Here is a 17,582-nt window from a genome sequence, read left to right on the forward strand (position 1 = left end):
ACGTGGAGGGCACGTGACCAGCCCTGGCCAATGAGGTGGGGGAAGGTTGCGACGCGGAGCCCGGGCGGCTACTCCGGGAGAACCCTGGGGCTGCTAGTGGCCGGCAGGTGACTCCCGGTTATGCAGAGCAAGGGGGACGTGGGCAGAACGGAGACTTGGGACAACTAAACACCCCCTCCAACCTCTGCTTCGTCGCCCCTGCCCCTCACTGAAGGCAGGCACATGCAGGAGAGATTAGGGCAGCTGATTAGACTCCGTTCCCAGCCCTGCCATTCACTAGATGTGTGACTTCTAGCACACTTCTCTTCAGTTTCTTCATCTGTAAAATGAACAAAGTCACTGCCTCATAGGGGTATGGGTGGCGTGGAAATGAGACAGTGTGTATAGAATGCTTAGCAGTGGCAGGGAGGGCAGACACTGGGCTCTGTCGCCATGAATCAGAACCCCTGCAAGTTCTTTTCACTAGCTATAGGACCTCAGGCTAGTTACTCAACTTCTGAGTGCCTCGGATTCCTCATGTGTAAAATGGGGATAATAGTCCCATCTCATAAATGTGTAGAGGATCCAAGGAGTTAATTCTTGCTTAGAATTTAAAACAGCACACACCAGCCTTCAGAAATTTGCTGTCAGTTCTCCTGGGGGATCCTTGCAGTTCCTCTGGGGTACAAACCTAGGAGCAGAATTGCTGGGCCTGTGTCACTTTACTAGATAATGTCAAAGTGTTTTCCAAAGTGGTTAGACTAATTTACACTCTCTTGGCAGTCTGTGAGAGCTGCCATTCCTCCCCATCCCTGCCGAGACCTGGTATATTGGAAGACTAAAGTTTGTGCCAATCTGATGGCGTAGAATGGTTTTCTATGCATTTCCCTGATCACAATGAGGTCCAGCCATTTGTATTTCCTCTTCTACAAAACACCTGTTCGTGACTTTGCCCCCTCTCCCCAACCCTTCTTTTCACTTTTTTTTTTTTTTAAGATTTTGACAGAGAGAGAGAGAGAGAGAGAGGGAGGAGAGAGAGAGAGAGAGAGAGAGAGAGAGAGAGAGAGAGAACAGCAGGGGGAGCAGCAGGCAGGAGGACAGGGAGAAGCAGGCTTGCCTAGCAGGGAGCCCGATGCTGGGATCATGACCTGAGCTGAAGGCAGACGCTTGTCGCTTGTCGACTGAGCCACTCAGTCACCCCCTTCTTTTTGCTTTTAACAATAAGCATTAAAACACACACACACAACCACGCACACACCATTCTGGCTAGCGTTCATTTTGTGTTGCGTCTTCTCCCAGGTTGTCATTTTATTTAAAAACCTCTGATTTTTAAAATATTTTATTCATTTATTTGACACAGAGAGAGAGAGAGAGAGAGAGCGCACGCGTGTGCATAAGCAGCGGGAGAGGCAGGCAGAGGGAAAGGGAGAAGCAGACTCCCCGCCGAGCAGGAAGCCGGACCCTGAGATCATGACCTAAGACTAAGGCAGAGGCTGAACCAACTGAGCCACCCAGAACCTCCCCTCAAGTTTGTCATTTTAAATACCAGTATCTTTTGGTAAACTCTTTTGGAGGGTCTAATTTGAGAAATTCTTCCCTTGCTCAAGGTCTTTACGATAGTCTTGTGTTTTAATTTGAAATGGGACAGGGGCGCCTGGGTGGTGCAGTCGTTAAGCGACTGCCTTCAGCTCAGGGCGTGATCCCGGTGCTTTGGGATCGAGCCCCACATCAGGCTCCTCCGCTGGGAGCCTGCTTCTTCCTCTCCCGCTCCCACTGCTTGTGTTCCTTCTCTCGCTGCCTGTCTCTGTCAAATGAATAAATAAAATCTTAAAAAAAAAAAAATTGAGTGGCCTGGCGCCTTGTTCTTCCTAGATTCTCCAGGTTGAGTGGCCTGGCGCCTTGTTCTTCCTAGATTCTCCAGGTCTGTCAGGAGCCTTACTCATCTGCCACTTTCTCCCTCAGCATCCCCCCTGCAGTCACTGTGCACTGTTCCCACCTTGAAGGTCTCTGGACCCTGCTTCTCATCTCTGCACTCTCATAGGCTAGGGCCGCTGCGGCTACACGTGGCAGCCCCTGCTGTGTCACAGGAAGCTGTCAGGTGTGATACCAACTACTGGTTACCAGTTATTAAAGGACTAGGGGTGCCTGACTGGCTCAGGTGGAGTGGGCAACTCGATTTCAGGGTTGTGGGTTTGAGCCCCACGTTGGGTGAAGAGATTACTTTTTTAGAAAGCACTAAAAAGGCACCTGGGAGGCTCAGTCAGTTAAGTGTGATCCTGAGGTCCTGGGACTGAGCACCGAGTTGAGCTCCCTGCTCTGTGGGGAGTCTGCTTCTCCCTCCCCCCCCACTTCTGCTCTCTCTTGCTCAAATCAATAAATATTAAAAAAAAAAAAAGCACTAAAGGACTGATCATTTCTTTCAAAAGGTGTTTAGAGATCAGTGAGAGAGTGGGGCGCCTGGGTGGCTCAGTCATTAAGTGTCTGCCTCTGGCTCAGGGCGTGATCCCAGGGTCCTGGGATCGAGCCCATCAGGCTCCTCTGCTGGGAGCCTGCTTCTTCCTCTCCGACTCCCCCTGCTTGTGTTCCCTCTCTCGCTGGCTGTCTCTGTCAAAAAAAAAAAAAAAAAAAAAAAAAAAAAAAAAAAAAAAAAGAAAGAAAGAAAGAAAGAAAGAAAGAAAGAAAGAAAGAAAGAAAGAAAGAAAGAAAGAAAGAAAGAGAAAGAAAGAAAAAGAAAGAAAGAAAGAAAAAAAGAAAGAAAGAAAAGAAAAGAAAAGAAAGAAATCAGTGAGAGAGGCTCAAGACTGCCCCAGTGTCTCCCTGACTTGCTAGCACTTCCAGAAGGCAAAGAGGTCCCCATTTGTGGGCCTCGGAGCGGCACGGACCAGTGAGGTGTGTATTGTTGTGGAGGAGGGCAGCTCCGGATCTCCCATGCTTTCCCTCCCTGCCCGTTTCTCTCGGTGGCACCAGAACCAGATCGCAGCCACAGGATGTGCATCACGGGTTGGGCACTCTGGGGTCTCGCTGCCCATTGGGAGAGTCACAGAAAGCACCTGAGAGACCTGCTTGTGTGAAGAGGTAGAGGTTTATTGAAATATAAACATTCGAGAACATGTAAGATAGAAAAAAACCACCACATATACAGACACTTGCTGCGAGAGGACGTCTGAGGTATTTATCACTGCCTAGGCTACCCATGTGCTAGCACATTTCCTGATCAGAGTACACATGGACGGGAGGGGAGGGCGGCCAGAGCGGCCCTGGCCCACAGCCTGCCCTGTGGCCTTCAGGGAAAGCTTCTCTTGCCTGGGGCCCTGCTCCTGGGACACCTGCTGGCATCCCCACTCATGGGCTTTCAAGCTGCCTGGGGATGGGGAGAGGATCCAATGACCAGAAAGCCACAGTGCGCTGTCCCTGCGTCCTCCGGCTGGGAAGAGTCCATCCTTCGTGACCAAACCCCTGAGAAAGACACACTGGCCAAATGTTGCGACACTTTCAAGTGCACCCAGCGCCAGCCAACTGGGCTCCTCCTGGCACCAGATCCCAGATGCCCTTCTCCACCCACCACCTGCGCTTACCTGGTGGGAAAGGTGGGGACGGCTCCTGAGGCCAGAAGAGGGTCAGGCCCCAGTGGACGGGGCTGTGTGAGTGTGTGTGTGAGAGCGAGTGTGCGGAAGGCTGGGGTGGGGAGCGAGAAGACGCAGTCCAGCAGAGCTGCAGCTTACCGGGCTGAGGTAGCTGTTTTGTGCTCAAGCTTTTGATTTCCCTTTCCTTTCGTAGACGGGGGCCGAACGCTAGCCGTGGGAGGGCTCCTGCCGGCGGCGTGGCCTGTCACACCAGAGCCCGATGACATCACAGTGGGTGGTGTTCTGAGCTCTGCAGGGCATACTCAATGAGAGGTGAGCCTTGTGTGACAATCACTCATCTTTCCAACATGGGAGCAGCCTGCCCCAGACCAGGGACACAGAGGAGGACGGAGTTCACAGCGTTCCTTATCCCCTGGGGTGGCTCAGCCTCTCCGGCCTGCCCCTACCCTGAGATGGGACTGCTGAGTGAAGCGCAAACGTTCTGGCCCCACCCTGGGGAGCCAGGGAGGGGTGCGGGACAAGCTCTGCTCCGCCAGGAAACGGGTCAAGGGCCATCTCCCAAACTGTGTGATCCCAGGACCCCACCTTCCTGAGCACAGGCCTCTCGTTCCCCCGCTTCCCCCGCCACTGTGATCCCTGAGTCATCTCTCCTGCCTGCCTCCCCGCCCCCTCACTGGGGTCTTAGTGAAGGGCTGGAGGGGCTGGGGTACCAAATGTTTGCTCGGTTTTGGGGGTGATCTGCTTTCATTTCTTTGGTGCTACAATAACAACAATAAAAATTAAAAACAAGAAAGTCAGCAAAACACATATAAAAAAGATTTCAGAGATGCAAATACTTCCTGAAGAATCAAACATCAACAATTACAAATCTGAGGTATTTCGACGAACCTGACATCAGCAGGTTTGGGGGTGCTAGGGCTGAGGTGGCCCCATGAGAAGGGAGGGCCCAAGGGACAAGTGGGCTGTTCTTGGGAAAGCTGGCCAACATGGGCGAGTGAGGGCGTGAGGTCTGGGAGGGCCAGAAAAGGGTCAGTGTGAAACGGGTGCCAGGGCCTGCCTGGGCAGCCCCCTGAGGCTCTGCCTCTCCCTCAGCAGGTACCCGGTAAGCCCTGGGACTTGAGGACTGCCCTCGTGTGCCCCTTCCTGGGAGCACTAAAAGGGGAGTGTGGGGCCCTGAGGACTGCTTCAAGACTTGAATGAGGCACCCACACCCCTGGAACCAAACATGGTAGGCAGGGTGGGTTAGGAGGGCCCCATCCCATGCTCAGCAGAGAAGGGCCGCGAAGGCATGGTCTTGGCCCCTAGTAGCCCCACGTGGGAGTTAAAGATTGGAGGACTGAGCAAGGGAAAAGGCCAGTGACCCTGGGGTCACGGCAGAAGGCAGGGGAAGGGCAATAAATTAAAGGGGAAGGGCTGTGGAGGGCCTCCAGCCCTGTGCCGGCTTACAGATTGTCAATACACTGTGCCCGGGACGGGAGGTGGCCTGGGAACCCGGGAGGAAGCTGGACGCCCGCAGACCCCGCCCGGTTCTCCAGGACGATCCCTGATTGGACAACGCTGCCCTGTCCTGCCCCTGCAGCTCTCCCTGTCCCCAGAGTACAGCAGGACCTGAACGGAGCCTGGACAGACGGACATGTCCAAACTCTCAACATCTGGCCAAATGGTGTTTGACATGGGCTCCGTGAGATGAGGTAAATTCTGTGCATCAACCTCCTCCGCTCTCGACAGGAGAGTGGGGTGCGGGGAGCCGGGTCCTGCCCCTCAGAGGGACCAGCTGGTGGAGGGCTCGGCGCTGGGGGTGCCCCGGGACGAGGTAGGACTTGGCGAGCAGTGAGAGCTGCTGCTGCCGCTGGCGCTGCCACCCACACTCTGGGGGGCGGGCCCCGCGATGAGGTGGACCACGGGCTTCTGGGCAAACAGCACACCTGGCGGGGGAGGGGGGAGCGAGTGTGAGCCGCTGAGGAGACGCGGCAGGCGTGCTGCCCCCGCACGTGTGCACCGCGCCGGCCACCGACCGCAGTCCGGAACACCTGCCCTCTCAGGTGCTCACGGGCCGGCGGGGGGGCAGAAGAGGTAAACCAGTGCTCTGCGGGTGCTGCTCCCCTCCCTCGGGGCTGGTGAGGACCAAGGGAAGGTGTCAGAAGGCAGGGGCGAGCCGGTCAGGAAAGGCTCCAGGGGAGAGCATGCCTGGGCTGGGCTGGCAGGAAGAGCAGCCGAAGGAAGGACTGGCGTGCCAGGCAGAGCTGTGACAGAGCTGCGGCGGGGAGGCTGCCTGGCAGCGTGGACTCAGGAGCAGGAGGAGGGGTGCCAAGGCAAGGCCTGGTGGCAGGTGAGGCTGGAGACACAGGAGGCCTGTATGCGTCTCAGGAGGCAGGTGTTACCCTACACCGCGGTAGCGGTGACGCCCCTGGACGTTTTAAGGGGAGGGACATGATGAGATCGGTGTTGTAAAATGCTCTCTGTGCGGCGGGGAGGAATTGGGGTGATGGAGGCCTGCAAGGAAGCTACTCCAACAGTGGGGAGAGGCCCAAACCAGCGTAGCAGCGGTGTGGGGTGGCAGGAGAGTGGGAGACGGCAGAGTAGGGGGGGTCTGCTCGGCTCTGGGGGCTCTTGGGAACAACTTCCTGGTTCCTGGCCTGCGCGACTTGCAAACCCACTGACAAAGGGCACAGGTGGGACAGGTTGAGGCAGGTGAGGTCCGGGGAACCTTCACCTCTGACTGCTCCCCATTCTGAGAGGACGTGCTATCTCCTCCTTTCTCCTGAGAGGATGAGAGGATTATCAGCTCCAGACACGAATCCCCTCCTTCTCTGCTTCCTCCGTGGACCCACTCACAGCCCCCAAGCCAAGCCTCCTAGACCATCGAACACCACCAGATGGCAAAGAGCACTTAGGCCTTGCCTGCTGGCTTGCTGGGGTCTCCTTGAGGGGCCCCCATGTCAGGCAGAGACCTCTGAATGTGGCCTCTGAAGCACCAGCCATGCGGTGACTGGCAAGGCAATCTGGCATCGCTCTTCTCTGTGGGCTGCCTCGAGGAACTCTGTCCCTTTCCTGGCTGCAACCCTGTGCCCACTGCTGGAGGCCCAGCAGAGATCCAGAGCATGAGGCCTGCCCCACGGGAGCCCAGCCCCCAGCCCCACCCCCAGGAGCATTCAAAGGGACAGAACATGCCCTGAGGATATGCCCCCAGGGAGATGGAAGGTGCGGCTTTAAAGTCTCTCCACCAGGCACCTCCCGGGCCCTGTGGCCCCACTCATCAAGCTACTCTTAGTAAGAGTCGCTGGGCTTGTTCTCAACCTCACACCTAAACCAAAGAAATGGGGGTGGGGAAAGGACTGGTTTCCAGCAACTGGAAAGACTTGGTAGAGGTGCTAAACCAACAGGCCAGCAAACAAACCACTGTCCAACTAGACTGAGAGGGACGACTGTGAAGGCCTGGGCAAAACCCTACAAATGGGCTGCTTCTGCCGCATTCAGATTCCTCTGCCTAAGTGCCAGCCCTTGGTCTCTTTTACAGAGAGGGAAAGACAGGCGGTGTTTAGGGAGAGCGGGGTCGAGCCGGTCCGAGAGCGGGTGTCACAGGACTGGGACAGCAGTGGCGGGGTGGCTTATGACACGATGTTTAGGGCATGGGTATGGAGTGGATTATGGGGCTTCACACTGAAGGACGGTTGCAATTAACGAGCCAGCCATTGGTCCAAAAGGGTCAGACAGAGGGTTTCTATCGTTCTGTCAAAGCGGGGGGGGGGTGGGGGTGGGGAATCTGTCCTCTGGTTGGTAACCCTCAGCTTCTCCTAGGCGGGAAAAACCACTTAACCTTTGGAACCTTGAGACTACATGCAAGAAAGCCTTCCTCAGGAAGGGGTTCAGACAGGAGGGTGATAAGTGGGGCCAGCCAGGGCTGCCACGCTGTGATCTCCCTCGGAGCTCCAAGAGCCTCACCCGCGTAGGTGGTGCCGTCGATGTCCACAGACATGCTGATGCTCCCGATGCTGCCTGGGGCCAGGTTCAGCGCTGCAGCCGAGGCCTCTGCTCTGTCTTCTGCTGGGGACAAGGGAGACAGCAGGCCCGGTCAGACTTCCGGGCACTGCAGTGTCCTCTCCGAGGCTCTCCCGCTCTCCCGGACTGGCCACAGCTGGCCGAGGCCTCCCACTTCTAGAAAGCACCCGTACAACCTTCTCCTGAGCGTCAGGTCTGGCAAGAGAACCCAGGCTTGCCAATGTCCTATCGCTTGCTTTCTCCATTCTTTGCGGAGCCACTTACTTCCCCCGCTTCCTCTGCTGTCCAAGGAAAGGGATCACAGGCAGCAAGGACCGACCCCGGCTCCTGGCTGTGCACTGATACTTTCAACGCGATTCAGCCAACCCTAACTAAGCACCCACCACCCATCGGGCTGGGGAACTCACTACCTCTGAGAACCCGCCTTTCTTCCTCCTCCCTTTAAGCGGACTGGGTCCTCAAGGAGAGGGTCTGCCTGCCCAGTGTGTGGCCCAGCACCTGTGACCCATTTCAACCCATTTGTGGAAAGCTGCAGGCGCTGGCACCTGGGGCTGCTGCTTGGCTCACCCCAGACTGCGCTTTCACCATGCAGCCAAGAATTCTTCCAGATGAGCTGTTTTTCTACTAGTGTCTGGCTTGTGCGGGACCAGAGGCACTGGCCCTAAGAGGGGAACGGAGCAGAGCTGTTGCCGCCAGCGTCCTTCTGCTCCTCACCTGGGGACAGGGGGGCAGGGAGTGCTGCCTGTGAATACACACAGCTCCCTTCACACCTGACTTCTTCCCATCACATGCTCTGCAACAGAGTCAAGGGCAAGAATGGCAAAGAAAAATGTGGGGGCGGAGGGGAGAAAGGAGGAACAAGGGGCATGGAGTGTGTAATTCAGGAGAGGAGAAGGCAAGGCACCTGAAAAATGAGGAGGGGAAGGGAAGGATGTCAACGATGCTGCCAAACTTGTATTTCCTCTTTCCCCCTGTTCCGGAGGGTCACAGGCAACCTGGCCTGAGGCACTCAGGCTCCTCGTGGAGGCCTGGGAATGGAGGGGCTGCCTTCTGCCCAGGGCCCAGACCTACATCCGGGGAGGTGCTGCGGGGAAGGCGAAGCCCTTTCATTGAGATAGATCAAAAGGCTGGTGAGGAAGAGAACCACAGCAGCTGTCCGAGGGCCTCCGGCCCCTCCTCCCTCAAGAACTCCTCTTTTTGCCAGGGAACAGGTGCTGCCTGAGGCAATCTTCGGTCAGCCTGGTGAGCTGAGATCCCGGTGGCCGCAGGAGCCCCATGTGGCTTTGTGGCCTTGAGACCGCTCTGGGGACCTGGAGGGGCCCCCATGCCAGTCCTGGGACATGGCCGGGTCCTGGAGTGGAGCCCCGGTGAGCACCCAGCAGGAGGGGGCGCCGCCCGCACTCACCCCTGCCGTTGACCCTGATCTTCATGGGCAGCTGCCGTGCCACGCTGAACAGGCCGCGCTGGAAGGCCTGCTGCACCAGACGCTGCTCCTCCTCTGACAGCCGGGTCGCCTTCTTCTCGGGGGGCTCCCCTGACTCCAGCCGCTCCCGCAGCTGCTCCAGCGTGGCCGTCCGGGCACTGGGCTGCTGGCCTGCCAAGGTCGCGGGCACGGCCAGGCGATTTGGCACGGGCACTGTCGTCATCGGGACTCCATCACCTGGCAAAGGCACCAGAGCCGGCCTGATTCACGTTCCCCCTCCCGCCTGACAGTGGGCTCCGCCACTCCCGCCCTGCATACCCTCCTCCCCGCCGGGCCCTGCAGACCTTTCCTGAGAGCGGCTGCTGGGGATATCCGAGGGCTGCTGGCATTGGCGCCACTGCCGGAGCCCAGCCCAAGGATGGGGAAGCGGATCTTGGGTGGGGAGAGAAGGGCAGGGGCCCCGGTGGTGGCAGCAGCGGCGGCAGCAGGCGAGTAGCCAAGGAGGGAGGAGCTGTAGCTGGGCCGCCGGCCCTCCCTCCGATTGCCGTCGATGGCTGCCTGGAGCTCGGCCGGGGAGCTCAAGGCTTTCTTCTCACACTCATAGGCATAGAGATACTTCATGTACCTGGAGGGAAGGAAGGAGAATAATCCAGAATGGTACCAGAGACCACTCCGCTTAAGTTTATGGGTCTCTGTGGGACAGGCCTCTGGGACACAGGATCACTTGGCAGAAGAGAAAGGTCCAGGGAGGCCGGATGCCCTGCCCCAGGCCTCTCTGGCTGCTACTCAACACTGTACCAAACTCTGCTCCAACTGGAGGCACTGTTCCTTAAGAGAAATAAAGAACATCTTCACTCATGTTTCATGTTTGCTTTGGCACCATTTCAGGTGCCATTTAGAAATGTTTTTGCAGGGGTGCCTGGGTGGCACAGCCATTAAGCGTCTGCCTTTGGCTCAGGAAGTGACCCCGGGGTTCTGGGATTGAGCCCCACATCAGGCTCCTCCGCTATGAGCCTGCTTCTTCCTCTCCCACTCCCCCTGCTTGTGTTCCCTCTCTTGCTGGCTGTCTCTATCTCTGTCGAATAAATAAATAAAATTAAAAAAAAAAAAAGAAAAAAGAAATGTTTTTGCAATATCTTCCTGGCTCCTGGATGCCCTAACCATTCTGAGTCAGGCCGGTCAGGTAGGAGCAATGTTTCCTGTCCCTCTTGGCATCACATGTCCCAGAAAGCACCTCTCTACCCAAGAACCTTGAGAGAGGAACTGCTGTACTGATTACAGCTCTGTCCCCAGCTTCTGCTACAATAGGTCCAAAGATAAAACCCTTCTCCTTTTTAGCATACTGCCTCACTGATGCTCATTCTGTATTCTCCAGAGAGCAACACCCAGTGTGTTCCAAAGAATAGATTCCCCTCGGCCCTCATTCTCTGATGCTACTCTTGGTTCCCCTGCTCCTATTACCCTCATAATTAACTCATATGATGACAAAAATAGGTCCCAAATCCCAGGTCCTCTGTTGCTGGGCAAGCGGAGCATCGGGTAGGAAGGGCTAGGCTTAAGGTGGAGGTGCCGTGTGGGAGACAATGTCCTGGAAAGAGTGGCTATGGGGCCAGAAGCCCAGGGGTGACCCTCAGCTCTACCACTACTAGCTGGTATGGCCTTGATCAAACCGTTTAACCTCTGAGACTCAGTTTCTGCTTCCTGAAAAATGGGATAGCACCTATGTCACAGGGTTGACAGTGAGGTCCGAAAGACACGGAATGGCAAAGCAGCCTAGGGAGACACTTGGGAAATGGTGGCTCTCATGATCACTTAGGTCTCCGAAAGCTCCTGGCTGCATCAGGAACTCCTCTCATCTTGCCCACTGTACAGTGGAATTTCCTTCCTTCCTCTCCTCTAGGTTAAAACATCCCCTTTCTCCCAGCCTCAGCTCCCTTCCCTAGGGCCCCCGCCACTCACTGGGTCCTCAGGGTAAAGGCGGCGCTGGTGATCGACGTGGGCAGGTTCAGGCCTTTGGTGATCTCCCGCCAGATCTTCTTGTTGATGATCTCCACCAGGCCCCCCTTCTCTGTCACCAGCTTATACAGCATATACAGGTCCAGGATCTGCTTGGCCATGATGGGGATTCGGTTGATGGGGGTCCCTGTGATCGCCCAAACAGAGAAACAGAGGGTTGTGTCATCAAGCAGAGGAAAGAAGACATATGCACGTGCCCAGCTTTTGCTGAGTTGGAAATATGTTCATGAATCTGCTTTACTCCGACTCAAATTCCCAAAGCTGGAAGCCATCAGACTAGCTGCCAGTTCTCCTTGGGATGCGCAGAAAGACAGGTCCGACTCACGGGCTTTGTGGTCTTGCTTAAAACATTAGCCTCTCTGGCTCTGTCTTTCCAACTGTAAATAAGAGGGCTACACTAGATGGCTTCAAAGTTGGGTTTTAGTTTTGGGTTTTTTTTTTTTTTTTGGCTAGCAGGATGAGTCCAGATTCTTTCCTAATGATTTGGCAACTCACACTCCTCTGGGGCCTTCGGAAGCCACTCCAGCTGTCCCACCACCCACCTGCACAGCTCTGGTGCACTTTGTAACAGTGTAACAGTGTTTTCATTTGCATACCGCCTGCTTCCTCCTCTCCTGCGACAGGACAGGAAAATGTTTTGTCTCCTGTGTCCCCACCGAGTCAAAGGAGCTGCTGGACACACACATCTCCAGGGGGATGAAAAGCCACTAAACGACTCCCTCCCCACTAATCGCTCCACCCCTCCCTGGCCTCTGAAAGAGGGAGGGTCAGAGCAGCTTCCGCCACTGGCCCCCGAAGGGAAGTGAGAGGAGCCGGGGACTTGATTAGGAAGCCTGGCACCAGGCAGGAAGGCCCACTAATGAGCACCAGGGGACGGCAGAGAGGGCGGGCCCGGGGTCCTTTCACAGGCCGCTGGGATGCTCGGCAGGAGGCGTGATGGATGACTGTCATTTGGCAGCCTCAGGATTAATGATCTGGAGGTCAGAGGGGAGAATTCCACAGGGAAGGGTCACCGTCCGGGGCAGGGTACGAGACTTGTTGCCTTTTGATGGCAGACTCCTTTTACTGTACACAGGCTGCTCTCCTCTGCCTCGGCCCCCTCCCACCGCCCCAGTCTTGCCCAGGTCTTGCTGCCTGCCTGTGCACGGTAAGCCAGCTTGCTTTTCGAGAAGTGCTGTTTGTTTCAGCTCCTCCTGCTTCTTTCCCCTCAAGGAATGGCATTTTCTTCCCACCCCTGAAATGCTGGCCTCAACAACTCTTTCATAGAGTAATTCAAGCGAGAGAATGGAGCGAAGGGCCCCATGAAAAGCAAGCAGCATGAACATGGGGGGCTGTGTGGCAGCACCAGTCCTCTTTTCTAAGTGTGAGGAAGGGGCAGGACGTCTTCGAGAACTCCGTCTTGGTCAGCTGGTCCTCGGAGGGTCAAACACAAAGGGGTCATAGTGTTAGATCCAAAGATCCACAGATAAAATATCAGAGGACTGTGGGTACACTGCCGAGACACACAGCTTGTTGGTTAACTTTTCCTCCCTGTGCTGCTCTGGACAATAAACCCGATTCCTGACATAAACACAAGAGCCTGGTATGGCAGAATGGGTCTCCCGGCAGGACAGGGCTAAGGTCCATCTCCTTCTGGAGGCCTGTCTGCCCGAGCACACTCAAGGCCCAGGCCAGTACACATCCTCATGGCATCACCTGCAGACTCTGGAAGGACCACTCTCAAGGTCCCCTCACATTTTCAGAAGTTTGCAGGACATCTTCACGGTGACCTGTTCACTTCCAAGTCAGAATGCTCACACTGAGCTCGCCGTTATCCCCAAAGCCAGCCCCTCCTTTCTCACCACTTCCTCCTCTTCCAGGAACAGCATCATCCTCTGAGGTCTCAGGCGGCACTGGCTCTTCTCTCCCCTATCGCCCACCTTGAGGTGGTTAGGAGGCGCCTCTCACATGAATCTTCCCTTCCGCTCACGGTGGCCTCTTGCCCACGTGCTCCACCTGCGCGCTGCGGCCCCCACGATGCTCGCTTCCTTGTTCCACACTCACGGGCCCTGATGCCACCCAGGCGCATCACCTGGGGCCCCCACGCCCCTCAGAAGATTGCCTGTGAAGTATTTCAAGCATCCTGACGATGCACTCTCACTCTCTGGCCGGGTCTCCTCATGACCCTCCCCAAACCAGGCTCATTTCTACTCTACTTTGTGCTTTGTGCTCTCCCTCATCGAGCCTAACGTGCCCTGCCTCTGCTCAAATCCTCTCCACACTGGCCTTCAGGAAGAATCTTCTAACAACCCCACTTCAGAGGGATTTCTTCTCTCTCAGAATTCCTATTACAAGCCCTACAAGCTCGGCAGGTAATTAGTCTCTCATCGTTCCACGTACGTGCGCCTGGCGTCCCAGGAGGACTGCAGGCTCCGTGAAGGAAGAGCCTGTGTCTCCTCCACCATGCCTGAAGCATTACAGTGTTTAATAGACTCAACTGCCGTGCAGATGGAAAAAAGACATGTTTTTCGGAGCCAAAGCACCCAGCTACAGGTTACCCAAATGGGACCTTCAGACGTACTTCTGTCATGCTTGCAGGGTGCCCGCCAGACCCATCACCAGCATCACGCGTCTGATGCTGACAGCCCTGAGCAGAAGTCACCGTCTCCTCTCAGGTCCCAGCAGGTTCAGCAGGGTCACGACCCTTAGTAAACAGCCCGGGGAAGGGAGGCCCAGGGTGCGTAAGCTCTTTGTGTCCACGTCCCATGCAAAGTGGACAGGCGGCAGCAGAACGGATGGAGAGCCGGGGGTTCTGAAAAGGTGAAGAATCTGTGCCTGTGCTCGATGGGGTCGAAGAGAAAAGGAAGCAGGGGTTAAAGAGCAGAATACGGTGGGGTCTGTGCCCTACAGAGATGGGCGCGGCTGAGTGTGTGAGCACCAGGCAGGGGCCTTGCCCAGCTGATGCAGCATTGTTCTCCAGAACAGCCACTTTGGGGAACCGGCTACCCTGCGGTTTTGGAGATCCATCAGCAAATGGGCCTTCTGAGTTGGCACTCTTTTCATTAGAATCTCCAAAGGTGGTAAACCTTCAAACGTAAAGGGTGAATTTTACGTGTAGAAACAGTCATTCATGGAGGCAAGTCAGGAGAATAGGAAGTGACCAGGCTATTTATAAAGATTTTATCTGAAGATGAGGTGGAGTCATAAACCATGAGAGGTTCTCAGGTGTGGCGCACACTGCCTCTGGAGGCAACTCCCTAGAGAGGAATTACACATTTACTCTGAGTAGTCACTGGACTGTCGAGTTATCTGAGGTGGCTTCTTTGAAAGATAATGATATTATAGTTGTAGACGTTTCATGAAAAATGCACCTTTTTATAGTCGTGGGGTGTGACTGCATGAGGCTGGAACTGCTCAGGGCAGGGGCAAGAGAGGTAGGTAGGGGAGCTGAGAAGACAAGGAAGGAGCAAGTGGCATTTGAAGTTAAGGCTATAAATCTAACCAAGAAGTGACTTCTTCCCAGCCCCTCTGGGGAGAAACCGATAGGTCTGGGGTGCACTGGCACCAGGTGGCAACCCCACAGTCCTGCTCTGTGGTCAGACAGGCACCCCGGTTCAGAGATCAGTGGATAAGGAGACTGGGCGCGTTCGTCCCACAGTCTGGGCTTCTGCAAAACTGCTAAAAATAGCTCCCAGGGCAGGAGGCCCCCCGGGTGCTGTCAGAAACAAAGCCGAGACTATTCTGAGTGCTAGCTTGAGATGACGGTATGGTTTTCTCACATTATCTAGACAATCCAAACAGAAAACCTGCCCTGGCTTCGATTCTTCTGACAACCAAGAAAGAGGCTGGATCCTCAGGCTGGGCTGTCTCTACAGCCCGCTCCGTGCCTACTGGACCTGGCAGCTGTCTCCCTTGTCCCAAGGAGACTCAGCTATGGAGAGAGAGCGAGGGAAGGCCTTTTAGCTGAGTTCACCTTCTGAACAAGCAAGAGAACCAACATATCATACTGGGGGCTGAGGATGAGGGGTTGACATATTCAAGTCTCAGTTTCCCCATCTATGAAATGAGGAATTTGGACTAGATGACTTTCAGTCCCATGAGTCTATGAATAAAAACTTAAAACAAAAATTGATAGTCGTGATGATTACCGAAGGGAGGGTGACTTGGTTTTAGGAGCTTCTCCTAGGAAGGCCCCTGTGTGGCCATGGACCACAGCGTTTGCTCTTTCTCCAACCTTGAGGGGAAGAGGGACGTCTCTGGCCTGCTCCCTGGGCGGGATTGTATCTTCCTCTAAGGAGGCTCTTCATCTGAGAGGTGACAGGTCTCTGTCCATAGTAAGTGCAAAAGCAACCTGCAAGGAACCAGGACGGAGGCAAGCAGCCACTGCAGAGAGCGCTCTGTGGGTCACCAGTGTTGGCCCCACAGGAGGCCTAATCTCCGCCCACATCATGCCTCCCAGAGGGGGCGTGAGCACCTGATGGGGAAGCCTGTGTACTGTCAGTCACTGCTATCAAAGCAGGAGCTAGGATTGAGGCTCATTAATCATGCTCCTTCTGACAGGAATCCAGGGCCTTATCTGTACCCCAAGAAATGCCGCTGGTCTCCAGTTCCCTCCTCAATAAAAGAGACTGACAGTTCCAACAAAGAGGGCCCTTATCAGATTTCAGCCAGGGAGCCTGAGGCAGCCCAAGGGACAGTGTAGAAAAGGCTTTTATGATGGCCAGGGACCCAGGGAGGCTGTGGGGCTCCTGGGGTTTTAACCCTTGGGTGGTGGGAATGCTGCTGGGCACTGGCACTCGCAAGGCTAAAGCTGTCATCAGGGGCTTCCAGCCACATGGAGACAAACAACAACAAAAAAAATCCTGCTCCCTGGCACTTTGCTCTCCCTCCTGCCACTTAGACTGCGGAGACAGACTAGGGGTAGGGGTGAGGGCAGACAGAGGAGATGGCCTCCTTGGGCAGTGAAGATAAAGATGGGAGATGGCAAGAGTGTGGAAGGGAGGGCCACTTCTTCCCCACCACAGAGAATGGGCCCATTCCAATGATGACCAGACGCAATCGGGGGCAGGCACCCCAGACAGAGTCACACGGCTCCCTTCCTGTCCACTGATCAGGGGTGAGGGCCCAGGACCCAGGACATGGTCCTGCCAAGGGCCCTCGCTGCTTTTTCCTGGCTTTAGAAAAGATCATTAATCATTTCCATTGCCTGTCAAGAGAGCTGCATGGCCGAGCAGAGAGCTAGAAGAGTTAAGACCCATGTGAAGCAGGGAATGTGCACAGGCAGACAGGCTTCCTGTCCATTCCTCTGCATATTAATTCTGCTCTGCTCTGGTCCTGCTGCCCAGGAACAGGCAGAGAGATGACTGGTAATTTTCCTCCTAACTTGTTTACGTAGAAAATACCTCACACTAGGAAACCAGGCAGCCACATCTGGCAGCGTGCAGCACAAGTGTGGTCGACTGTTCCACAAGGCAAAGCAGAGGCAAGACGGACCGATATCCCAATTTTGCACTGACAGGTGTCTTGAAGCCTTCTACCTCTGACTTCCCATTGAGCAGGTCTAACAGATACATACTACAGCGCACTAAGCTGAAGGGTACAGCTCGCTGGAGTTTTCCTTCTGTGTACAGCCCTGTAACCAGTCCTCAGATCAACACACGGAACGTTTCCAGCAGCGCAGGAAATTCTCGTGCCCCTTCCCACTCAATATGCATCCCCACCTCTTCCCTCCCAGGAGGCAGCCATTATCCTGACCTGTATCGCGGCGGGTGATTTTCTTCAACTTTGTATACGTGTAACCATGTCGTATCTACTCTCTTGTGTCTGGCTTCTTTTGTTCAACGTTAGGTCTGTGAGAGCCCTCCAGTGTGTACAGCAGTTCATTCCTTCTCGTTGCGTGTGGAATTCCACTATAGGACTGTGTCACTGTTTGTCCATTCTACCGCTGACGGACACCGGGGTTCTTTCCAGGTTGGGGGCTCTAACGAATGGCACTGCTCTGAAAGACTCCTGAGATGTCTTTCAGTGAACGCAGCACTCACTTCTGCTGGGTATACACCTAGGAGTGGAGTCGCTGGGTAGCAGGGTTGGCCTATGTTTAGCTGTAGTAAATCCTACCAAGTACACTTCCGAAGCGCTCACGCCCACTTATACTCCCAGCAGCCGTGCGTGGGAGCACGGCACGTACCACAACCTGAGAGGTTCACTTTTAAACTCCTCACTCGTTTTGATACTCCAGCTCAGACTAATTGCTCCGGGTGAAGGTCAATGTTAAACGCTGTGTTCTCTATGGCTAATAACCAAATGAAGGTTAGCGCTGTGCTGTCTCCTTCCTTAAAAACCCTGTTCAGAGAAGTTGGCCAGAGTTAGAAGGAGGTCAACCGTTGGGTCTTCTCTGCTTTGACTGCTGCTGATCAACACACCCGGCTGGTGTCTCCAGGAGGTGGGCAGAAAGTCGGCTGGGGAAAGGCACAACTACTCAAGGGCCTTTTGGCCTAGGGAGTACATGGCTGTCTTCCATTTTCAATCCATGGCACTAGCTTCTCAAGTGTTGTAACCAAACCCTTGCTTTAGACTTTTCCTGCACCAACCCTTGGATGAGG

At 55.2% G+C, this 17,582-nt stretch overlaps 1 protein-coding gene across 2 annotated transcripts in view; it reads right to left on the reverse strand.

Annotated features, from left to right (window-relative positions):
- Window positions 1–3,042: 3,042 nt before the first annotated feature.
- Window positions 3,043–17,582, reverse strand: part of ARID3B (AT-rich interaction domain 3B) — a 55,271-nt gene continuing 40,731 nt past the window's right edge. For both annotated transcript variants that reach the window (XM_040643000.1, XM_040642999.1), the window contains exons 5-9: window positions 10,945–11,128; window positions 9,330–9,610; window positions 8,968–9,222; window positions 7,506–7,604; window positions 3,043–5,488 (exon numbers count right to left, since the gene is read on the reverse strand). In XM_040643000.1, the coding sequence (XP_040498934.1) occupies window positions 5,325–5,488; window positions 7,506–7,604; window positions 8,968–9,222; window positions 9,330–9,610; window positions 10,945–11,128 (983 nt within the window). In that variant the 3' untranslated portion in view covers window positions 3,043–5,324. The remainder of the gene's footprint in view (window positions 5,489–7,505; window positions 7,605–8,967; window positions 9,223–9,329; window positions 9,611–10,944; window positions 11,129–17,582) is intronic.

This window comes from Ursus maritimus, unplaced genomic scaffold (assembly GCF_017311325.1).
Source record: "Ursus maritimus isolate PB19 unplaced genomic scaffold, ASM1731132v1 scaffold_27, whole genome shotgun sequence".
Classification (NCBI taxonomy): domain Eukaryota; kingdom Metazoa; phylum Chordata; class Mammalia; order Carnivora; family Ursidae; genus Ursus; species Ursus maritimus.